The sequence below is a fragment of the Stegastes partitus genome, unplaced genomic scaffold (assembly GCF_000690725.1).
Source record: "Stegastes partitus isolate 25-593 unplaced genomic scaffold, Stegastes_partitus-1.0.2 Scaffold1361, whole genome shotgun sequence".
Lineage (NCBI taxonomy): Eukaryota > Metazoa > Chordata > Actinopteri > Pomacentridae > Stegastes > Stegastes partitus.
In genome coordinates this window covers 177,999-203,317 of record NW_007579092.1, presented here as the reverse complement: position 1 = coordinate 203,317, position 25,319 = coordinate 177,999, and the positions used below count along the sequence as shown (strand labels likewise).

General features: G+C 44.3%; 1 protein-coding gene across 1 annotated transcript in view; it reads right to left on the bottom strand.

Moving 5' to 3' along the window:
* The window catches only part of lcor (ligand dependent nuclear receptor corepressor), a 93,507-nt gene that overhangs the window by 8,488 nt on the left and 59,700 nt on the right, over window positions 1-25,319 (bottom strand). The window contains exons 3-6 of the mRNA XM_008298937.1: window positions 21,447-21,526; window positions 15,668-15,800; window positions 6,490-6,963; window positions 1,554-1,644 (exon numbers count right to left, since the gene is read on the bottom strand). Coding sequence (XP_008297159.1) covers window positions 1,554-1,644; window positions 6,490-6,963; window positions 15,668-15,800; window positions 21,447-21,526 — 778 coding nt within the window. The remainder of the gene's footprint in view (window positions 1-1,553; window positions 1,645-6,489; window positions 6,964-15,667; window positions 15,801-21,446; window positions 21,527-25,319) is intronic.

Sequence of the window (25,319 nt, the reverse complement as noted above, 5' to 3'; positions counted from 1 at the left end):
CTGGCTTCACTGTCATACTTCACTTCATGCATGTTTTATGACGACGTTCAAGGATCTTACTGCTGGAATGCTTCCTTCCATTTGCCATTTTAGATTCGAAGCCTTATTGCTTTGATGCGTTCATGTTGTGCGTCTTTACTAATAGATTTCAATAAGTTTTTAATTGGAGAAGCAGCAAAAATGGGCTTTAATCCACTTGATCTAGACGAACCTTTTTTAATTTTTGGGTGGCTTCGCTCTACAAACTCAACTCGGCTGTTCTTCGCCGTCACATCAGAGCACCACGGCTCCACAGACAGAGCGTCTTTCATGTATGCTGATTCTCAGAGTCGCTCTTTACAATTAATCGTGGGTAATATGCTCAGTGATGACAGCTGCATGACCTGTATGAGACAACACACTGTAGGCAAGTCACAACAAAATCTGATGCTCTGTAATCTCACTGTGAACAGCTCCCCACTTCTAACCACCGTGAACAGTAATTCATGGACCGACGGCGCTACTCTTCAGCCCCAAGTTACTAAAAGAATCTATAGCAGGGATCTCCAAGTCTGGTCCTCGTGAGCTACTGTCCTTTAGACGTTACTGCATCACACCTGACTCACATTAACGGATCAGACTTGTGTAGAACTTGACAACAAGCTGTTGGAGATCCATTGATGTGAGTCAGGTGTGTTGCAGTACAGAAGAAACCTGCAGGACAGTAAGTAGCTCACGAGGACCAGAGTTGGAGATCCCTGGTCTATGTTCCACAGCAGTTAGTGGAGGCATTTAGGCCACTAGAGTCCGCCTGATGTGTCTTTTGTCATCTGGCCAAGTCCACGAGAGGCCACACGGGACCCTTTGCAGACAACCCAAAACTCATGTCTTCGCGGTGACGATGCTACAAGGGCAGTAGTGCACATGCTCAGTCGTGGTGTCCCTGTACAGAATACATACATGTTCTACATCACATGCATGGGAGAGAAATCTTCGACTCCAAGTGGACTAGAAGGCAGTATAATCACACAAACAAGGACGTTGTTCTGGTCTCCACAGCTGTCCACCATGTGCATGTCCACAAGGGAACACAATCAAGGCCTTAGTCCAGAGTAACACCCAGCAAACAAGAATGTCAAAGGCCATCTGGTGGCATCACAAGAAGACACAGTGGCATCCAGAGTAGTAGTTCCCAAACTTGTTGACTCCCCAAAGATGTTCACCTCATGACTCCTCGTCTACATGGCACCGTATCGCTCACTTCACAAGTTTGTAAATGAAGTGCTGCAGCTGATGAAATCTGTCTGATTGTTATCTCAGTCTGTGAAATCAGTGTTTGTTAGAATTAAAAAAGGAAGCCTGACTGTGGTTCGCCATCTGAATACAGATCTGAATCTGAGCATGTCATCTTCACCTCAGGCCACATTTCTGAACCGCATTCGGAGTCAGAGCAGACCGGCGAGTTTTCTCTGGGAAACACAACCCTCTGCTTCGCCCCCCTCCAGTGCTGCTCTCTCCACATGACCGAGCCGCTCCGCTGACGGAGGCCAACTGGTCTAATCCTGTTTACTCACCCTTTAACCCCGGGTGCAGCGGTGTAACCGGGCAAGGTTTTGGGGCTGCCTGTGCTGTGGTTCTTCTTGGTGGAGAGGTCTAGGACGCCATCTGAGAACAAACACACAGGGAGGAAGATTAAACATTAAGATTAGATCAGATAAGATTAACACAACACGGCTGTGAAGAGTTTAAATCACATTAAAAGACATCAATGAGCATGAAAACCACTGACGGGGACGTGAACGACACTCATCATGTTGTTAAAATGCAAGTTAATGCTGGGAAACCTTGAGTCCTGACGATCATGGTGATGCTACTGTGACAGTTAAATAAACACTGTTGGAGACCAGCGATGGTCAGAAGGCCAGACTGCAAGAGCTGCTCCGTATGACTGGACAAACACGACCGACAGCCCAAGGAGGCGACGCAGCCTCCAACGTCCCTCAGTCCCAATCGAATCGAGTTTCTACTGGATGTGCCGGAACAAGTCTTATGTAGGGAGGCCCCTCACTGCAACCCACAGGACCTGAGGGATTCGCTGCCAACATCCTGGTGAAAGACACCACGGGACGCCCTCAGAGGTGGTTCACAGCAGAGTCGGTGGCACAAAGAGGAGCTACATTATATTAGCAGGTGGCTTTAACGTTGGTGTATTTCTGTGTTTTCATGGGAAGACGGGAGGTTTTAAAAACAGATCCATATGTCTCTGTAACATTTAGAGGAACCTGAATCTGTACGACAAAGACAGGACAGCAGAATCTGAAAAAGTGAAGCGAAAAACTGCTGATAAACTGTAAATTAGCTTCACAGCTAAATATCACTGCATCAAAAGTCACCGCGTTAGCATCTCGTCTCGTCACAGCCCTGATTGTCTCACACGTTATTTAAACAACAAAATACAAAATACGATCTGCTTCCTCGCCGCATTTCATGCATCTGCAGTCTCTCCTCTTCAGTCCACGAGGAGCCCTCTGATTTCCAGCAGACACGTCTGATGCCTTCCTATACAAAGTTCTGGATTGCAATCAAAATTTTATTAACCTGAGGAGGAAGGCAGTTGCCGTGGCAACCATACCATATTCCTAAGTGAATGTGACAAATCGCTCAGTTTAAATTCAGCTTCACCGTGCTGAGCGCTCTGTTAATGCTGCACGTTAATTAATCTGCCAAGAAAGTTGCTGTTTGGGTTTGTTTTGTTTTTTTTAACATTCCTCATTAGTTAGAAAGTGTTTGTTACACACGAGGCGTTCACACTCCGTCGCTCGGGGTTTTTTGGCGTTAAACATTTGTAAAAATTTGCAGAGAGCGTCGCTATCAATCTGTTTGTGCTGCCTATTAGCAAAATCAATTGGGAGCTGCATTAACGACGTCGGCAGCTGCTGCGTGTGAAATGAGTTTGGTAGTTAAATGGTGAAAAGAAAAAAAAGAGATGCTTCCAAAACAAGTGGGTTCTCCGTAACACAAATGAAGTCTTGGAGATACGGCAGCATGTATCTGTGAATATGTTCATGTGGAAAATAAGGTCAGACATGGACAGAAAAGACTCATCAGCATTAAGTCAAGATGGAAATCTGGGTAAACTGGTTTATTCTGTCACCACATTTTGAGCCTTTTATATTAAGGGCTGACTTTATTTTTAATTAGATAATTATTTCTTGGTCTGTTCTTTAAGTTTTCGTGATTTATCCACGAGTAAAAATGTGAATCGGGGTTTTCAGAACAAGCAGAAACTAAAAGACGGTTAACGAGCGAGACCCAGGAGGACAAAACTGATTCTGATAAAATGAATAAACGACGAGTTGATTTGCAAAAAACAGATAACTCATTTAATTTTGTAGATTTTCAGAAAACGTATTTCTTTGTCGTTTGCTTGAGATGATATCAATCAAACTGAAGCTGAGTGGATTTGACTCAGTAGAAATGACATAAAACAGAGATAACTTATTGATGTCGTCTCAGGTAGACGATGGAAAAGTGGGTTTATGAAGCTTTGTGAAGACGGAGTTCTCTGTTTGTGCAAATGAACTCTTCAATAAATAAATACTTTTGCATGAGAGGAAGCTAATGCTGCTGCTAAATCCTACTGGAGCTGCAACAATTATTTGTCAACTAATAAAAGCCAGCTATTAAAACAATGAATTAATCAGTTTGAGTCATTTTTAAAGGAAAAAAAATAAAGATATTCTTCAACTCAAGCCTCTTAAATGTGAATATTTTCTGCTTTCTTTGCTCAGTCGGACAAAACAAGACATTCACGGACGGCATCTTCAACATTTTATAAAATCATTATCTACCATTTTACTGACCTGATCGGTTCACAATAAATATATTTGTCTTAAGGTTGCATTTAAAAGTTCAAGAGGGAATAAAACCCACAGTGTGCATACGGACATGCTCATGAACAGCTCACATAATCCCTAAAGTACAGGCGACCTTCTGACCCTCTAACCCTCCTAACCACACACAGGACGCCTCGCTAAGCTCCAGCAGCGTTTTCATTGTTTAATCGGACAGAAAAGGAAACATTAGGTGATATTAAAAGTCTCTGTGTGGCACATTGGATGCAGGAGAATCCTTCATCTGGCCGTGTGAACGGGAGCAGACTCATGTGACCACCAGCCAGTCTGGTTCCAAAACCCGAGTCACGAAATGCCCAGGGATAACAACCGTGATAAATTACACATAACAAGTTACACTAATGAGGTCCTTCTCTGAGCTAATCAACATTTTAATTATCATCTACATCTACATTAGTATGCTTTGTTTTCACAGAGCACACTGGCGGTAATAACAAGAGCTCCCCGCATCGCCGTGTTAAACAGTCATAGGAAGAAATATTTCCTCATCAGCATGCATATTTATGCGGCAACATGCCCTCAGTTCTAATCATATCATGACCTGCAACTCATATTTGCACAGTATCATTCGAGTAGTCAGTCAGGTCAAGTTGAGTTATTGTGTTCACAGAATATGTGCGCGCAGACGGACGCCAAAACCCTCCAGAACGATGTGTCTGGAGTTTAGAGATGTTTGTGACGTGGCAGGAAAACATGCAGACATGGCAGATATATATATATATATATAAAAACTCTATACCTACAACAACAAAAAGAAGAAGAAACGATGTGCATGTATCCCAAAATACTGCCTCTTTCAGTTCTCGGCAGCCTGCTCAGCGGACGTGTTTTGCGTGGCAGAAGCAGACTGATTTGTCACGAAGGAGTAAAAACCCCTTTCTTTAAAATAAATAAACCAACCATCATCATCGTCGTCTGCTTTTGTGGAGCGACGCCCTGCTGCTAAGCGCTCGGGATGATCAGCAACCGCACAGCTCTGACAAAACATCGATTAGCGAAGCAGCAAGAATGCCCCCGTTGAAATCACATCTACTGTGTAATTTAAACAAGTGCAGTTGTGTGTATATTATCCAGCTTTGGGGATAATCTGAATCAGAATTTCACTAAAAGGTGTTCATATGTGTGTGTGTGTGTGTGTGAGAGAGAGATAATGTGCGAGCATGAGGTGGATGTAAATGCCTACATCTTTTTTGTTAAAATTAAGGAGGCTTACTGTAAGCAGATTCCAAAAAGCTGGTATTAAAGTGGGTGACCGGTCACACTGCGGCTGAGGGCTGAAACCGTGAGCCGTGGCTTCGACCCCGCAGCCTGTTCGGTGATCACAAATGCAGACCCCCTGCTGGTTTAGTTTGATTAAACGGATACTGAGCCCGGAGCTACATTTCAGAGCTCAGTGTCGCGCTGCACAGGCTCAGTCCGGGAGACGACGGCTTTTCACTGATCTGTCCGTGAGCAAAATGTGTGTGTGGGTGAGACCAATCTGAGTGTGCGTGGATGAAAGGAACCAGTTTGTGGAGTTCATGAAACGTCAAGGTGAACAAAAAAATTGCTTTTCATGATCTTATGAGTAACTCTAAATACAGATGCAGTTGTTGTCTGTCTGTCTCAGGTTTGGTTTAAACCCACACCTGCCTGTTTTGCTGCATATGTAGCGTGTTACATGGCTGTAACCAGATCACGCCTTCCCTCTCTGTTCTTGCACTAAATGGACCTTGAAGGTTATTTTGCCGTCCCCGTGTGTGGATAAAATACACGTTTTTTTTCTTATTTCAGTACAAGACATCAGATCATTTGCTTGCATGTTTTTTATTCCTGCACACGTGTGTGTTTCTAATGTTCTCACGACACTCGACTTTAATGAAACCATCAGACTTTAGAGTAAAACATCATCCAGCTGTGCCGAAGCCCACGACTCAGGACTGATAGCTGCAGCTGCTCACCTGTCTGCAGTGAAAAAAAGGTACGCCGTGACTCGCTGTTAGATCCAGATTGATCCTGACTCTGTGACATGGATAATTAATGACTCTAAGTAATTAATAAAGTTGCTGCTGCTGCTGCACCATTAATGCACACGGCGCTCTCTCTCTCTTTTGGAGACGCTCATCCTGCTGCTCTCTGATGCTGCAGCTCTTTAATAAATTCAGTGGAAAAATAAGATCCTGTTCATGTTTTAAGATTCAGTATCGGTGGATCCCATCGATCTGCTCCTGGTTCTAGATGTGAAACAGGAAAATAAACGAGGTAACACTCAGCGTACAGGACAAGCGATCTGTGATTCTGGAGAGGTCTAACGGCATGCTGTGTCTTTTGTATTATTGATGAACAGCTGCGTGGCGTTCATGTCCTCGAATGCCGAGGCAGGAGTTGCATTCACTGACACGTGGACAGCAGAGTTTCAGACCATCAGAAATAAGCTGGAGTGTGTCTGAGCCATGAGATCATCAAGTCGCTGCAGAGTTCTGACTTTGGGTCGAGGTTAGAAGTTCGTTTGAAGACCGGTCATTTTAGCTGCTAAAGAATTAAAGAACACATCGTCTCATGCGTGACCCAGTGTGTGTGTGTGTGTGTGTGTGTGTGTGTGTGACGCCGCTCTCACCCTGCTGGCTGGGCTCTGGATCGGCCTGGTTCTTTTTGACGGTGAGGTCCAGCGGGCCGTCCTGGTCGGCCATGAGAAGCTTGCTGAGGACAGGATTCTGTGCAGAGGCAGCAGCCGTGCCTCCTCCTCCTCCTCCATTACTGGCTCCCGTACCGTTGCTGCTCTGGGTGCAGGCGGGTGCTGAGGCGGCAGCAGCGGAGGTGGGGCTGAAGCCTTGGCCCGGGGTCGGGGACGGAGAGGAGGAGGCAGACGATGGAGGGGAGCTTGGCGCAGGCAGGGGCCCGGGCGAGGAGCTGGGGGCCGGGGCCAGAGACACCGCTCTTGGCAGGCTTTGGTCCTTCATGGTGCCGTTGGGCAGGGGCGGGTCGTCCTGAGTAGTTTTTGAGGTATATTCGGCAGCGAACTGGCGGATCATTCGCTGCATGATCTCACGAGCCACTAGAGGAATGTGAGGGTCTGAGAAACTTGGGAGGTCTGGAGAGGAAACAAAGCAGAGGAGCAGACATATCAGTGTCCCGTACTCCAGGAATTTGTTCAGTTGTTGGCATGTGCGGCAGCTTATTTATCCCATTTCATCCTGAAAATGTAATCCTGATGCTGAAATAATCCAAAAATCACTCAGAATCTACTGAGAGCCTAATCCTGTGTATGAAAGCACCATGATATCAGTGCGTACAGCAGATTAGTGCTCCAGCGGGGGGCTTCCACAGCCATTAGTTTCCCAGGATTCTTAATTTTTTAATTGTTATACTGTTCAAAATTCTTTTTATTCATTCGTCGTACTGCGGTGCTGCATCATAAATCAAACTACTGACAAAAAAATACAAGTCTTTAATTTTAATCGTTTGTTTTATTGGTCAGTGTTAATCAAAAATGCAAAATAATTCAAGTTTCCAGCTTCTTTACTCCACTTAATGTCATCTTAAATGTAGTATTTTTATATTCTGTGCACATAATTAGCAATTTAAAGACTTGGGACTTCTGGTAAACAAGATAGTTTCACATTTCAGATATTTTAAAGATGAAGCAATTACCCTAAAAAAGAAAAAAAGATTAATTGATAATAAATTAAAAAAAGAAAAGGCAAAATTCACTCTGAAATAAGTAGAAACTGAAAAAAGTAATAATAAATAAAAATTTGTTAAATTATAATTTAGTGAAATAAGGCGTTGGTTTTGAATTGTGGTTAAAAAGAATAATTTAAAAAAATAAAAAACTGTCCTGGACTAATGAGAGCACTTTGCTGATGAGCAGGTGAGCAGTGGTCCAGAACACCTGTCAACAGGTGCAGAAGTCTGACTGAGAGTTACAGGAAACACCTGATGGCAGTGATTGGCTCAGAGGGTTGTTCAGCTACATGTTAGTTCATGGATCCCATCAGGCTGGTTTGATTGTGTGTTTTTTTTCTTAATATTTCTGCTGAACCACAATTTAAAAGCAACGTCATGATGTTCATTACATTTTTATTTATTACACTGGGTGTCTAGGATTTTTTAAACCGATTTAGGACATTTTTGCTGAATCCAAAAGATGCTTTTCTGGATCTGGTCAGGTTTTTATGTCAAAAAAAATCGATTTTGCCACTAAGTCGATGACATTTTTTGACATTAGCGATTGTTTTATTTTAGTATTTCTCATATGAAATTGGATATTAGAGGAAAAAGGTAATTTTTCTAATCCTTTTCATGAGCTAAATGATCCAAACGTTGACGAGCGTGAACATTTGTAAAAGTAAATAACGTTTCATCAAATCAAAACGTTGACCTCATCGAGGAAAACCGATGTCATATTTGGATTCAGCACATTGCAGTCGTCCTAAAGCAGCTCAAATAACAGAAAGTGGGTGCAGACCAGTGTGATTACTTTTGTCAATTTCACCTTATTCCAGTGACGGCTGTGTTTTTCCTTCTTTAATGGGAGGCTCTGAATATAACGACTGTAGACGTCACATCACATTATTTTGTATCGTACTACATATTTTTGGCATGTATGAGATCGCACCGAATCAAATGACGCTATCTAAATGTTTGAATTCATCATTAACACCAGAAGGAATGAAAGGAGGAAAAACAGAACCAAACTTTCTCTGATCTCCCCCCCGCTGTGACAAAACAAAGCCACACCAAACACCGGTCATCGATCTCATTGGTTAATACATCCTGAGCAAAACAACCGCGACGACAACACTCGTTTGTTATTCATGCATTAATCTGGCGCTGCCCCAGATAAGTCGGCTGCACTCATCTCCGTAGGACCTGTGGCTATATTATTATTATTTGGATACTTCCGTTGCGTGTCACTGAGTCAATCCCTAAATCCTTCAAACAATACATTAGCCCCAAAAAATGTAATCCTGAAGCTGAAATAATCCAAAAAAAAACCACCGCATACATCCGGCACTCTGCAGCATCGCGTATGCGTCTCTTAATCCTGCGTTTTGAGCGAGGTCAGGGCACCACAATGTACAGCAGGTATAGATATGTGTTCTCCAGCTGTGTCTTGCACATCTGCTTCATCAGAACGTGACAAACTCTGCACATTTCCCTTCCTCTAGTTCCTCAGTTCAGTCAGTTAATTTGCACCAGATCAACACATTCTCTGCTCCAACTAAAGCAGTAATAGCGACTACAGAGTGCAAATACTTCTCACTGAACTATTTTTCATCCGTCTCATTATTCCACCGGTTCGCTCCTGAGCCGACCTTTTATTTCTTCCGTGTCGAGCATAATGCGACTCTGATGAGAGCAGCGATCGCCTCTATCGTCGAAATTGTTATTATTTCACACGGTTATTTGGAGAACTTTAAAAAAAAAAGAAAAAAGAAAACAGAGGGTATTAAGTCTCCAGTCACAGGTCTGCGCTTACGAAACAGCTGCGAGCGGCGATGAAGGGGTCAAGTGGTTCAGCAGGGCCCTGTCGCCATGGCAACCTGAGCTGATCATGTTAAAATCATGGCTGTGAGCGGCAAGCGGCGAGATTTATGTCAGCCGAGCAAACGCTGCGTGTAGGTAACACACGAGGTCGCGTTTGGTTTCGGTTGTGTGAACGATGCAGGTACACTCAGATGTGTTCGTCCCCTCCCGGTAAAGAAAAAAACAAAAACAAAAAGCAAAATCCACAACAGTCACTCAAATAAGTAGAAACTGAAAAAAGTAATAATAAATAAAAATTTGCTAAATTATTATTTAGTGAAATAAGCCATTGCTTTTGAATTGTGGTTGAAAATAAAAAAAAAAAAAAAAATATTGGTATTTGTTTCTAACCACTGAAAACCCGACATGATGCAGCTGGCACATGAGTTCAGTCACATCACAAAACTCTAAATCTAAAATTATTACAATAACTTCTGGTGTCTGAGGATCATGAGTGCTGATTATAATGAAGATTAAAAAAAAAAAAATGATATGGGGAAAACTGATATCCTAGGATGCTTTTAATCAGCTTCATTCAAGGAATCCAATGTTTTGTTTTTTTGTTGTTGTTGTTCAAAAGTCATGTGCATAAATACACCTTCAGCTTTGAGCAGCTCGAAGTATAGAGATGCAACTTGGAAAAAAGAATCAGCAGATTGTCCCCAGTCAGCGTGGCAAAACTTTTCACCATCTCTGTTCGGCTCACAGATACGCGGCTCTGATCGTTTTTATTAGACGCTGTGAAAATAACCAACGTTCTCAAAACCGCCGTGACAATTAACAGGAAAGGAAAATAAATAAAAAAGGTAAAAACGATGCCGTCTGATCTATATGAGGTGTTTTAAAGATGGCAGCTGAATGCTCCTTTGAACACACAACGAAGAAAGATCCTCCTGCATGAAGCTCGATAACAACACAACACTTATAAGAGTTTGTTCTGAAAGTATTAAGGAAGATGACTAACAATCTGTTTTGTACTTTACGGAGGATAACAAGTTAAACCTGCCGTCTAGTCGTGCACATGAACTCTGAGCTAAATACAGCAGCCACTAGCGAGGCCTTCAGGAACACCAGCACCGCAGAGATAAGCTTTAAGTTCAGTGTTTTGTCTGTAATATTCTGCTCTGTGATCCGTTTGTCAGCTGCTGTGAAGCGCCACCGCGGCTGCATGTAGGTGTTGCTGCGATGTTGTCTAATCCTCCCGTAATGTTATCTGACTTCTGCGCTCCACCTGAACACTGCACTGCGTAATCCCAGCTACTGAAATTATCTTGTTGACATGGCATCACAGAGCTTAGACCGCGTTATTCTAGTCTGCAGACACGCTGTTCCCACCCAGCCACAACTGAACAAACCTTCAGTGCCAAGAAATCCCAGGAAGCAGGTTAGTTTGCTGAAAACGCGACCTAATTATACATTCTGACAGGTGCAGGCTGCCACTTTGGGATTTCTCCCGGGGAAATCCCAGCAGGCAGTGACAATATACGCTGTTTTTGCTAGGAAGTGGTGGTTGTGTAACGCTGCAGGCTTGTGCAGAGGCACACAAAAGGACTCGTCTGGCTGCAACAAAGCAGAGTAATTTGGCAGCTGTGTGTTTTTTTATTTTTTGGGGGGAATGTGGGGAGGGGGTTTCCTTCAGCAGTTTATGAATTCTGTCATCCACTCTCAGAGAGGAAGCTTCCTGAGGCATGACGTTAGTGTGTTCTCATGTCTGTGGGATTGTAGTGTATGGATTCAGACCTGTCCCCTGCCTGGGATAGACTCCAGCCCCCCGCGACCCTGGTGAGGATTAAGCGGTGTATAGATAGTGGATAATGGATGTCTTAGCAAGGAGGTGCCCCCACAGCAGCTTTAGTGCATCCTGGCTGTCTAACACGTCGGTCCAAAATGTCCCACAGGTGTTCAGTTAGGTTCTAGTGACTATGAAGGACATCTGATCCACATCATTTTCATCCTCATCAGACCATCAGTGAGCCTTCGTGGATGATGGAACTGTCATCCTGGATAGAAACGCTCCATCGTTGGGTAAAGTGCTGCAGCCTTGATGACACTCGGACACCATGCAGTCGTTACTATCGTACTGAGTCTCCTGTTGGACTCTGTTCCATCTACATGCATGAGTTTTGTGACCTTCTAGCAGCAGAAAGGAGGTTTACTGTCACTGAAGTTGTTAATTTATACAAGCTGCTGCTAATGATTCTCTTTCTTCATTACTAATTAATGTTGTGTGGCTTTTTGTAATCAACCAAATGGCCATTCAGTCTATAGACAGAAGAAAATACTGTAATAAAAAAATAAAATTTAAAAAAAAGCCCTAGAGGTGATGTCATCAGAATATTAATACTAAAAATATTCTGGCAAAATAATAAAAAATAAATAAATAGCCCCCCAAAAAACTTACAGTTATCACTTTTGTATTCGTCACATAAATGATAAATCCACTTTATCAAGCTCTAGATATTTCCAACGCCTGGCTGCTGAACTTTTTCCATGATTTTGGTGTAAATCAGACGTGACACATGAATCCTGTATAAAAGCAGAGATTCTTTCTGCTATGAGTGCTTGTTTCAAATTTAATAATCTGAATGCAAAGTTTAAAAACACAAGAGGTTAATCCACATCCAGGCCTCTTAAGAACAAACACAAAACAAAAAGTTCAGACGTTTCCTGCTCAGTGGAATCCGGACTAACAGACGGCTGACATGCTCGGTGTAAATGCACTTGTTTAATCCAGTGCTTGTGTGTCTGTTACTGTATGAATGGCTGTGCGAGTCTGTGTAAGAGTGTGTGCGCCTGTTTATCTGTCTATATATAGCAGCTCTGCGGGCAGCTCTGCCTGTGTGGGTGACGCCAGATTGATTAGGGCCGGGCATTGATTGGACAAACATCTGCTTCCTTCCTCTTGGAAAAAAAAAAACAAAACACAACAGTTACTCTCACCAGGCTCGGATCACCTCTGGCACAGAGTACGGCACCGGGACAGAACATTGTTCAGGTTAAAAGGGATTACGGGAACTCGGCAAATATTTAGAAATTGAGTAGATATTGATTTGACACAAAGCTGAGAGCGAATGTAAACACAAGCTCCGGTATGAAAGTTAAAGGTCAATGGTACCGACCCGATACAGTTCAAATTCACGGTCCACAAACCGTTTGCTCGCAGCGTGTCCTATGATGCATGCTCGCGTTCACATTTTTTCTCTGTATGATTATCTGTTGGGGCGTGGTACCTTCGATAGTTGCAGCAAAGGCAGATGGTAAATCTGGGGGAAAAAAAAAAAACCAGAGGATGGAGACGGAGAAGCTCAGGGTGTCTCCGATCACGTGACATCAACAGATCGTTCTGCACGACTGTATTCACCCATAAAGGCACGACGATGAACGAACAGCTGCCTAAAGACGCTGTGGTTTCACAAAACTACATTTAAACGGTTGTTTTGTACATTCTGTGATCAGAGACTAAAGCTCTGCAGAGATATGAATGGGCTCATTTATTGGATACAGCTCAGGCACTGATGTGATGTTGTTGAAATCCGGTGCTCAGGAGCAGACTTGGTGCTTCATGTACCGTTTGCTGGGACGAGACAGCATGTCACGGCTGCTGTCATACGTGCTCGTCAGCGCGGACTGAGGAATGGCGGTGCATATGTAATGCTATATATATGAACTAATGCATAATAAGTGACGAAAATCAATTCAGATGGACACCAGTGGACGTGGAGGCAAAGTGAACATGTGAGAAGTAGTTTGGCAGGAGAGCTCTTCACGGGCAGCGACGGAACAGGCTGTATCTTAACATTTGTCAGATAATGGAGGACAGGAGAAGTCAGAGCCAGCAGGAGATAGAACACCTTCTATGATGATTTTTACGAATATTTAATCTAAGCAGCTACCAGGTTATGTTCACACTGCAGTATTAAACCTGCAGTATGAACTTCTGTCCCTCCTGGAAGCAGGAGAAGACAGATTTTATTTCTTTGTTTCTGAAGCATTGAAAACTTTTCTTAGATGCCTCCTTGTTTTTTTTCCTACTAAGGCTCCACCGTGCTTGTAGTTGCTCTGTCAGGAGATCTGATGATCTTAGATGCAGGGATGGATGATCCTAATTTGAAGCATGACCTGCTTTTCAGAAGGATCATAGAAAAGATTTCCATATGCCACTACTTCATTGTGAGAGTTTAGCTGCTGCTAGCCAGCTAGCCCTGGCCTGTCTTCCTGCCTACACACTGGTCAGACTTGCGTAGCGGCAGTCCTCAATGCCTTTCCAGGGAGTCTCTCGTACTGCTGGACTCCACCATCTCAGACTGGCAGCTCGGGACGGACTTCACAGCATCCCTGTTGTGCTGCAGCCTCGTTAGCTTTGCGTAGCAGGACATGAACTAGTTCTTCAACGGCCGCGACATCTGGATGGCAGGAAACACAACAGGGAATACCGAGACCAGCTGCAGTCCAAGATGGTGGAGTTATAGTACTTCTGTGGTGCGAGATGATTCCCTGGAGAGTCATGTAAATGTCATCGACGACTGACTGGCTAGCCTGGTTGTAGTCATAAAGCTTCACATTGGTGGAGTGAATCATCATTTCCAGTCAGAACCTTAACAACAAAATCAGAGTGAAGACAGGACGCAGGGATTTGTGAGTTGACCTTTTAGCATTAAGTTGAAGTGACAAGCTTTGTATCCAGGCAACCATACCGTGTTCACGCCATCACACGAGTTGAACTAAATCTGTGGCGAGAATCGTGAGTCAGATCATGGATTGCGATTCTACCCCAACAGATCGTCACATGATCTTTGGGCCAAATCACTCACCAGTACTACTCCTGTCGTCACATACAACGGGCAAAACACAGACATTTACCCGGTCATGGTATTCTTAAACTCATTTGTAAGGTCTTATTGTTTACATTTAAAAGTGTCGTAGTTAATGTTTTGGCATCACATGTTCCAACAAAAAGCCTGCAGGAAGCACATTTACCTCCTGATCTGAGATGAATCTCATCCTTGCTGTCTGACTGAGAACAAATGCTTAATATTTGAGATCAGTTAATTGCATGTACTCCTCATAAAGCTGCATTCTCTGCACAACCGAGTTTGTGCTACGATTCATTTTAGAAAAAAAAAAATCTATTTTTCGGAGGACAGCTGAAACTTGTGAACTCATCACAGTGCGATAGGCGCCTACACATGGACAGCTTACATTCCAGCGCATCTGCCTCAGGCTCAAGGTCATTAAACCGACTCTAATATTTTAGCAAAGTCAACAGTCACGACCGGTTCTCCAGCGAAAGATGAACATAATTTTCTGTGGCATAGGGGCCTGCACCTTGAGTTAAATGCCGCCAGAGTCAGAGCACAAATGTGGACAACAACAAAAACTCTCACATAGAGATGATAAGTAGCGGGAAGCCCTTCCAAAAACTCCCCCACTCCCTTTGTCACGGCTGGTGCTGGCTTTCAGCCAGAGTTTTAAAGACTCCTACCTCCAAAAATCAGTTCTAGTTTCCCCCTACCATTTAAAATAACCTTCTACGGAGTTTCCCACATGGCCTCTCGTAGTAATCATGCCGCTGTTAGTACGGGTCGGAAAAGTGGGTCGGCCTCTTTGGCCCAGATCTCAACCAGTTTAGGGTCTACCTGCAAGGCAGAAATGTCTTTGTTCCAGTTGTGAAACTTTGCCAAAGTTACATGTTGTGTCTCTCAGGGATCGATCCCTGGCCCCCTTTCTTCATCTCAGCTGCACAAGTTGTATGCAGACGACACACAACTTCACACATCAGTCCCGCACAGACACTCGTGTCCTCTCTAAGTCATCTGACTGAAGTATATGTGAATAGCTTTCAATAAAGCAGCAAAGGTAAGTTATTCCTTTCAGTTCCCGAAGTGGGCTGTCTCGAACAAGACAAGTTTAAAGGTCTGTATGTGGTCTAGTTTCAACTTTAGTCGCCTTTTGGAATGGAAAAGAATTTTCTAAATGTAATGCAATAAATGTACATTATATATACTTTTATACATATTGGTATCATATATATTTATTTATTAGATATGTATTTGTATTATGTCAGTAAGGCATATTACCCAAATTTTCTGAGCTTATCCTTCTGAAATAGAGTCGTAATGACTGCGAGTCTGGTTCTGTTTGAGGTTTCTTGGGGTTAAAAGAAAGTTTGTCTTCCCACCGTCAAAGACCTGCTTGAACGTCAGCAATCTTTTGGATTCGTTGGGGTTCTCTCCCGAAAACTAACTGGACTGAACTGTGTGTCTTACCTTTTCTGTGGAACACAGCATTGAGGAAGTCTTGGGCCTGTCTCTCCAGCCGGCTGATCCGAGACTGCTCCTGTTTGAAGTCTTCACACTCCGACAGCACGTGGCTGCCTCCACCGTTCTCTATGCTGTGGTCCTGCACAGACAAACACACAGACGCCAGATGAGTGGCTGAAGGTCTGATCTCTCACCAGATATCGCCGTCCCACGGTCCCCACACAGCAGACAGCACCACTCGTTGTTTTTCATTACGATCGCCCAGCTTAGACGTCCACGGTTCTGCTGTTGTGTGAGTCAACAGATGTGTCGTGCAGACCTCTTCATTCATGGGCCTGAAAACGGGAGATTCTGCCAAGACTATAAATACGCATAGTGGATTTTTGTTGGCACGTGTTGTGGCAGCATTATACTCTCTTCTATGCATCTTGGCAAGAATTAGGACTAGATTTCACTGGCTTGAATCAGAATCAGTTAACTGTAGGGCTGCAATTCAAACTTCCATTGTTTAGAAAATAGCATGTCCTCCATGACCCGAGTGAGCGGTGTGTAGATGATGGATGGATGGTGCCGATTGGTGAGCTCAATGGCTATTGAAATTTTCAGATGAGTCTTAATTGTATTTGTTATTTGGGGTGGTGTGATGTATAAAAATCCTTTCTGCTGTGGTAACGCCCTGCTAACGATGTGTCTAGCTTGTCAGTAGCTTCACCTTCACACGTCTGTCAGCTCCTCAACACGACCGACACTCAGCTTCGTCTAAACTCCAACCTCACAAACTGCTGTGAAGTAACTGGGGAAGGTATAAAAACATGTCCGTGGGTAAAAATGAGCTGCGTGGAGACGCATATGTACGTGTGGAAGTGTAACAAGCTGGTCAATAACTAATAAAATGACATGAAACGTTGACATACAGCCAATCAGATGGCTTCAGTCAGTTTCCATTCATGTTCAGACTTACATGCAGTGAAGAACGGTATGAAGTGCATGTACGCCTGACCCATACAGCAGGTTCTGATGGAACACTGACAGCAGACAAAGCTTCAAATATGGATGCTGCTGCAGAGAAGGTATAAATTCTACAATGAGATGCTTCATGTTCATCTTCAGCAAAGAGGATCTGCACAGTCTAACAGTGTGTCAGTACCTCAGCTGCTAGCGAATGTGAAATACGGCGATGCCTCCCTTTTCTAGTGTTGAATGATGAGAAGTTGACCTTCCACCTTCTGGATATAAAAATGTCACTCCTTCACCGTTTTATTCTATCACACGTTTGTGTGAAATTTTCTCTGTAATTAAAGTATGAATTCCTGAGTTATGGCCAAAAAGATGTTTCATAAGGTCACAGCGACCTTTGACCACCAAAATCCAATCAGTTCATCCTCGAGACCAAGCCAACGTGTGCGCCTGATGTAATAAAATTCCCTCGAGGCATTCTTGATATATCGCCTTCATAAGAACAGGATGGAAGTGAAGCCAAAGTGGCCTTGACGCCAGACCGCCAAAATCTAATCACTTCATCCCAAAGTCCAAGTGAACATTTGTGCCAAATTTGAAGAGATTCCTGCACAGCGCTTCTGAGCTACGTGAGAATGGGATGAAGATGATGTCCTCAGCCCCAGATCTCACTGGTGCAGAGGCATAACCAACCAGAGCTAAGTGACAATTCAGCATCAACGTAAGACACCAGTGTTCACGTTGTAGTAAGTGTTTTGATCTGATTGTCTTTAAAACAGGAAGCCGTGTGTGCTCATGAGTCCGGGTGCATCGACACCAAGGGGCAAAGCAACGGAGATGAAAGTGCATTTTTAAAGCCATCGCTCTCGCTTTATATTTTGACCCCCGTGCTGCCTGTTTGCTTCAGATCAATGAATCGATGGACCCCACCCACTGGAGCTGCTCTGGCATTTTACGAACAAGCAGAGAGTAACAGTAGTGACCCGGAAGGAGCACTCAGAACAAAAAGGGACATTTTTAATTGAGTGAAACGAGGACTATAATCATTTTTTACCTAATTTCAAACTGGAAATTCTAGAAGACAGCCCTCCTGCAATCCCTGCAAAGCTTTGTTTAATTGATTTGACTTTTTGTTGTTTTTCTGTTCATATTTTGATTCTTGATTACTACATTCACAAACGAGCTGTGACGACGCAGCCTCCGTCAGCACGACTCTGTCAGCATGAGGAGAGGCAGGCAGAGAGAAGCAGATGGGGGTTGATGGAGGAGGGCGGCGATGAAGCGGGGATGTTTTCAGGAGACAGATGGCTGACCTCGGAGGTCCCGCCGGGGTCAAGTCGAAAAACAAGCGACAATCGATGACTGAGGGAAGGACAGCCCCCCTCCTAACTTCCTTCCCTACTTCGCTTTTACACCACAAACTTCATGTTGAAATAGACGCTCATGGTGAACATCCACTAAGCCGTTTAAGACCGACAGCTAGATAAAGAATAAACACGACGAAGAAGAACCCACGGGAACCACTCAACGCAGCAGATCTGAGTGTGTGTCTGTTTCCGTAAAGCTATGACACAAATTTTAGGATTTTTTTTTACATCAGTTTAGTGAAAAGCTAAAGATTAGATCAATAAGATAAATATCAGAGTATCTCCAATCAATCTTTTGTTAAAGACTCCTTCTCTCGATCCACACGGTGGTGTTTATGACGGCCACAGAGAGAGTGGGGGGATGATGATGTGCAGCGAGGGACCCCATCTGGAATCATACGAGGACTGTTAAACACCCCTGACATCCTTGATCTTTGCACACACACACATGTATAGTTGAAAGCTTTCTTCCTGACAGAATAAGCAGAAGCAGGTACAGTAGCAATCTGTGTGCACATGTAGTAATGGGTGACAAATTAAAGGAAAGAAAAACGGAGAAACACGATGAATGCAGGTGGCTCCACGCAGGTGCATTGAGATGAACAATCACGCTCTGTGTATAGAAGATGGCAGGAGACTGCTCAGCGATGTCGTGTGTGAATAGGAACTAAAGTGAAATCTGCTTTAAGATATACGGTAGGTATCAGTAAGCAGGTTGGGGCGAGTTCGGTGGTGCAAAAAGCACAGGCGCTGGTCTGCACAGAGGGGTTGAAAAAGTGATCTGTTTGGATGACTCGTCTTTTATTATTATATTCCCAACTAGTGCACAAGTTCATGTGATGTCAAGAGAAGGCCTGAACAGAGGATTTAGTGGCTCTAATATGCTTTGAGGGATATTTTTGCTTCATGGTTTGGGTTCCCTTGCACCCTTAGACGGAAGAATCACAAACACAAAGTGGTTTTGTGTGATCCTCTTTATCCTAAAATAATGACCGAGTCACAGACTGTGGCCTTTACAGTCACCAGTACTGAACCCTGATGGGAGGTTTTGGACTGACCTCCTAGATCATCATCTAAACACCAACTGAGGGAACATTGTTTTAGAAGAATGGTGTCCATCCCCCCGAGTGGAGTCCAGAGACTTCAGACTGAGGATGTTTTGTTGGCCTGTGGTGGCCCAGTGCCTCATTAAGCTACTTTGTGTTGGTCTTCATCCATCTTTATATGTGTTTACATGTTTAAAAAGTAATCAGACGAACTCATTATTATTCTGCTCCCAACACCCTTTAGCTGATGAGAAACTGTTCGGAGGCCCCGGCCACTCTGCTGCTGTGGGAGTCTCACTAATTTACACCCATGTCACCGTCCTCCTCCTCCTCCTCGTCCTCCTCGTCCTCCTCCTCCTCCTCCTGTTGCTGCCACACACACATACGCACACACTCACTGACATGTACACACTCACCTCCAAATCATTGTGTCACGTTCCTTTCATAAGCTAAATTGGGGTCAAGACCATGATGGTCTAACAACACAAATAACACGTAGAGCAGCAGCAGCAGGAGGAGGAGGAGGATGAGGAGGAAGAGGAGGAGGAGGAGAGGCTACGACGTGGTGCTTTCAAAAGACAGCTCAAAAAATGGCAACAGACAAAAACACAGAACATGTGGACAAAGAAAAGGAGCTGATTCACAAAAGTAATGCGAGTGCTGTATGTGGTAGAAAGCAGCATTCATCTCTGTTTTTCACACCATTAACAGATCTAATGGAAACACACACACACACTGATTTCCTTTTGCTGTGTTTTTGAAAAATTTGTGAAACAGAGTGAAACGTTCTGATCTCTTCTCCCCCCGCCACTCAATCTAAAAGGCATAGAGAGCAACGGGAGTGAAAGCGCTGCACATGTTTTTAGGCTTTAGTGCTGGTTCTTCTTTTGATTTCATTCAAGGTCTTTTTTATTGTAAGCCGTAGATGAAAATGTCCAAATGCTGCAGAGTCCTTATTTAAACCCAATAACATCTGAGTGGTTTAAAAGGAAGAACTTCTCATGGTCAGTCTTTGTAAAACTTATATGTTGTTTGAGCGTTTGATGAGAAAATGGAGAGAGTGGCTTAGCTTAGCTTAGCATACGAGAAGCAGGTGGAAGCTACTGGTTTACAGTTCGGGTGCCTTGTCCAGTCTTTTAAGTGTGTTTGCTTCAACTCATGAACGTAAGGCCTCGTTCACACGTAGCAGGGCGTCTCACAGAACAAAGATGTGTTTCTACCATTCGGTTTGTCATCCGTACGAAAACGATTCTTTCAAAATCCTCCGACCAAAGTGACGACCTGCCAATCCTCTGTTTATGCGTCTGTATCAGTAACCGGGTTTTAGGTTTCCAAACGTCAACAAAATCTGTTCTTTACATCACGACCTGTGTTTACATTTGGAGACAGCGTGGACGCCCTCAGAACCGTGTCGTCTCTGGTCCGGGCCCAGATAGCGCTCCACGTACAGGAACACAGGACGGTTATTTTCCAACACCTCGCCGTTCCACGTCCGAGGCAGGTTCTCCGTCAGAGACACCGATGCCGGTTTTAGGTCACTGCCAGCTGGTGGGAGAACTTTGAGGAATGGCGTGACGATTTCCGAACGTCCTGGCCGTCACTCCTGTCGTCGGAGTTCTTACATCCTCACGTAGAAGATGAACGTGCACTGATGCGGTTAGGTGTGGATGAATTCTTTTTCTAAAAACGAGGTGGTGTGCACGTTAGGTTTGCAGGATGTTGGGTTTCTCAAAAACCCTGCTACGTGTGGACAAGGCCTGAAGTAAACGTTGACCGTCATGGCGACAGAATAATGGCACCACCGGTTGTTTTGGTGGCTTCTGTCAGCCTCGCTTTCAAAAAAAAACCAAACGAAAGCAAAAGAGCCCCGTTGTCAGAGGAGGCCAAGAAAGAAAGTGATAGAAACTGAGTTGGAATGAGAGTGAACATCAGATGGTTCAAACCCCACATTCATCCAACCATATATCCATTTTCTATACAATGCAAGGCAGCAGGGGGGCTGGAGTCCACCCCGGCGGACTCAGGGTGAAGGCCGAGCACATCCTGGACACGTCGTCAGTCCATCACAGGGCCACAGAGACAAACAGACACTCGATCGCCACTTTAACATGAGCTACCTGCTTGTTTGATATTCGTAACACAACTTATGAGTAATTTTGCTGTTTGAACCATCCAACTACCATAATTATAACAATAATAATAATAATAATATATGTTATTTGTTGATACCTTTAGAAACACCCAATGACACCTTACAAATCAATCACAAGACAATACTTGTGACAAGAAGTGGATATGAAGTGACAGGCGTTTATTTGGGGCCTCAGTAGACCCTGAACCAGGACGTCTCTGTAGTTAAACGTGACGACACCCAATGATGTCTGATGTGTACGACAAGATAAAACTGCCTCCTACCTTGACTTTCTCGCGTCTTAAGCAGCAGAAGAGACAGTTTTCATCGAAGGACCAGTCAGACACTTCCTCTGGCTCGCAGTCTGGATCAGAGGGGAAGACAAAAACACCAGGTTAGAACAAACTTCTGCTCCCAGAAACCTCAGCGTCTCCCAACCGGACGTACACCCCACCAGCCGATGGATGTTTCAAGTCATGCTTAAAGCCAACCATTAAACAGCCATGTTTTTTTCCTGCTCTGTTTTTCCACTTTGCATTTTGTTTGCACTACGTGTTTGTTGTGCAATACTGTCGAATAAATACTCAGGTAAAGGTTGAGTCTCAGAACCAGCTGTGAATGAGGAGCGCATGAATCAGTGGAGAAATCCCAGCACAGCGTCTGTTTTCATTCAACATCCAGCCAAGCCTGCAGAGACTGACAGCTGAGGGACCTCAACCCACAACAACAACGACAGCATTAAAATGATTCACTTTTAATTACAGCCAATGATTAAATTTCCACGATGACTAACTTCATATGTCAAGTACGCCGTGTAAAAAAACTGAAGCGCACCTGTGATTGACAGATCAGCTCAATTCGCTATCGAGCACATCGCTGCTGAAAGACCACACGCGCTGCTTCTGTGTGTGTGAGAGTGCATGTAAATACGTCTGTATCTGTTTGTGAAGTATTCATGCCCTAAAGCCCTATTTGCAAATAACTAATTACCATCTTTCAAGGCAACATTTTCTTAAACATGTTTAGTGAGGAAAAAAATTCACTGGAGCCTCCTCGGTTCAGCTGGCTGCACATCATGAGCACCCAGCTTATCCGACTCCCCAAAGCTTTGCTGTCTGTCTCCATCAGGTGGAACAGGGAGCACAGCCTCTGGCTCTGGAGCTGTTCTACACAACTCTGAAGTCGCATTTGAAAGTTAAATGTGCAGAAAGCATTAACACAACAGCAAACAACTATCTGCTATGTACAGACCGTAGACTGTATAAGAGATGGACGTAGCTACCGTGACGTCACTCGTTGGTTTCTGAACATGAAGCCAGGGTTTTGCTACTTCCCGGTTGACATCTTGGATTTTTGGAGCCAGTGACGCAAAAATAATTGGAGGGGGACGGAGCCATAGGAGCAGCGATTGGTCAGACGGATTGAGAGGCGGGCCCTCTCTACCCCGCCCACATTTACCGCCTTCGAGCCACGCCCCTTGCCCCGCAAAATTTGGAGGATTTTAAGAAAATTCAGTATTGATTTATTTTCAGATTGGCCGCCTGATCTCTGGATTTGATCATGAAAACTAATAATAAAAACATCCTGAGCTGTAGGAATGCAGTATTTGGTGATCCAGGGCTTTTTGGAGCAGCAGCTAGCGGACGTAGGTTCTGGGTTGGCTTCATTTTTCAGGGGCAGTTGCTACGTCCATCTTTTATACAGTCTATGGTACAGACGCTGTGGAGCATTTTTCTCACATGTACCTACGTGAGTCGTCACCCTGGACGTTTTCTGTTTTTTATCCCTTGTGGGCCACCATAGCTCAGGCTCATGACAGCAACACGAATTAGCAACGCTAGCCACTTGAAACATGATTCGGGAGCAGTGGAGGCAACATATATCCATATATAAATGCGTTTAGCTCTTCTCCACCATGAACTTTAATAAGTCAAAGTGCAGGTCCAAACCTACTGATGAGCATCTTCAAGCCAAATGTGTCTCAGCTGTGTGAGAGGAAGTGTAGGTAGGAGTAGGAAAGAGGAGCCGATGTTCTGAAGAACCTTTCATGTTCAGAATTGTTATTAATAAAGATTGAGAAGATTGGACCGGTTGTACTTTTTGTGGAATACTTGATGCGGCCCAGCCTCACCCAGACCTCCGGCGGCCCCCCGGGTAAGTTGAGTTTGAGACCCCTGCTCTCCAGGATCAAGTGGTGTTTAGATAATCGATGGATGCATGTGGACCCAGTCTGTTCCAAAGTGTTCCTCTAACTGTTGCTCGGGCAGATTAGCAGCTCTGATTGTGGCCACTGTGACTTCTTCTGCTTCATGAATTTAGCTCAGAAGTGAACTAATGGACCAAACTACATCCAAAACCAATTTCCATCGGCAAATGTCTCTTTTTTAAAAAATATCGTATCGCTGACATTATGTTTCGAGGCAACAAAGCGATAAAAAAGAGAAAAACCTCAGTGTATGGCTTTATGTTTTAGATAAGTCCCGTTATTGTTTGGAGCTACACCAATGTACTTTCTTCACACTTGATGCTGACAGTGTAATCCATCACATGACTGTGACTCCGGCTCCATCATATGACTGTGATGGATTTCACAGCCTAAAGGAAGTTTAAAAAACTCTGCGAACTGATTTCCATACCGCATAGCGATGAATGGGAACAATGGCTGCTGGGAATCGTTGAAGCGTGCAAAGAGGAAAAATGCATGATGTGGAGTTAAAGAATAACCAAATAGCAGGCTGCAGGACAGACGTGTCAGAGCGACCACGCCCAGCAGCGAGCACACGCTACTGCAGGAAAGTTAAAGCACTGAAGAGACATTATGAGCCTGGTAGGGTGGGTTTTGAGGGGCAAAGACAAAACGCTCCTGTAGGAACATCTCTCTGCAATAATCATAAGGAGCCATGTTTTTCTTCTTTATGTGTGTGTGTGTGTGTGTGTGTGTGTGTGTGCATGCCAAGGTCACACACGCCGCCGTGTTAAAACACAGCAGATCACATGTGCGGCTTTCCAGTCACAGTTCCTCTCGTTTTCCGGTGAGACACGGAGGAACGCCGGCGCTGCCTTTCTATCTGTGTTTCCTGCAGTAATGGAAGAGCCAAAGGTGAGCTGTGCTTGAACCCCGCGGTTGTGCCACTTACAATATCCCTGGGAAGGCGCCAATTAGCTCCAGTCCCACTGGTGCATTGACCCCCCGGCCTCACACCTGACAAGGCTGTGTGTGTGTGTGTGTGTGTGTGTGTGTGTGTGTGTGTGAACATGACGATGATATTGACACTGCTTGCATGCGCGGTCCTGCTTGACAGTCGGTTTGTTTGCTTGCGTATTAATTAATCAGCTTCTGCAGCGCCGGGTTTCTTAAATACGACGTAAACGAGACACGGTGTGGTTAACACAGAAACCTGATTTCTGTGCAGGCTAAATGTCAACACGGTGCACAGTGTTTACATGGGTGCAGAACAAAGACGGGTAACGTAGCGCCGTAAGAGCCGGACGAGGAGATGGAGATGATTAGCACATGGATGGATGGAGGAGGGTCGGCTTTGTACTGCGTTTAAAATCACTAAAACACTTTAAATAGTCTTTATTTAGAAATACGTCTGAAAGCAAGTGGAATCAGAGCATGCATCTGTGTGTGTCGGTACAGTTCAGCGTCTCCATCTTATTTTTTTAATGTACTTTTTGCTGTTTAGAGAGCGCAGCTGGCTGAAGCGCAGCGTTGTGAATTCTGACAGCGATATCTGGAGTAACCAGCAGAAGATAGACCGCCTTCTCTCAACACCTAAAATCAATCACAGGCAGAGGAACTGATTTCTGCACCCACAGAAAGAAACGGATCAGAAAGCGATACGAAAACAATTCACACACAAACACACAATGCTGGATAACACCAAGTTAATAAACTAGTCGTGTTTGACAAATGATGGACGACGGCGGACCAGGATCTCTGTACATTCACACTAACAGTTTAATAAAGACCGACTTCTCCGAACAGCGCCACGAGGAATCTGGGGAATGTGGGTAATCTGTAACACAGGAGGACGAGGGCCCGTTGAGATAAACTCACGTACGGGGTTTGTTTTTCCTTCTTTACGTTCATGAAATCCAGAGAGTGTGAGCGAGGCTTCACTGAGCGACTGCCAGCTTCACTTGGACTGAGT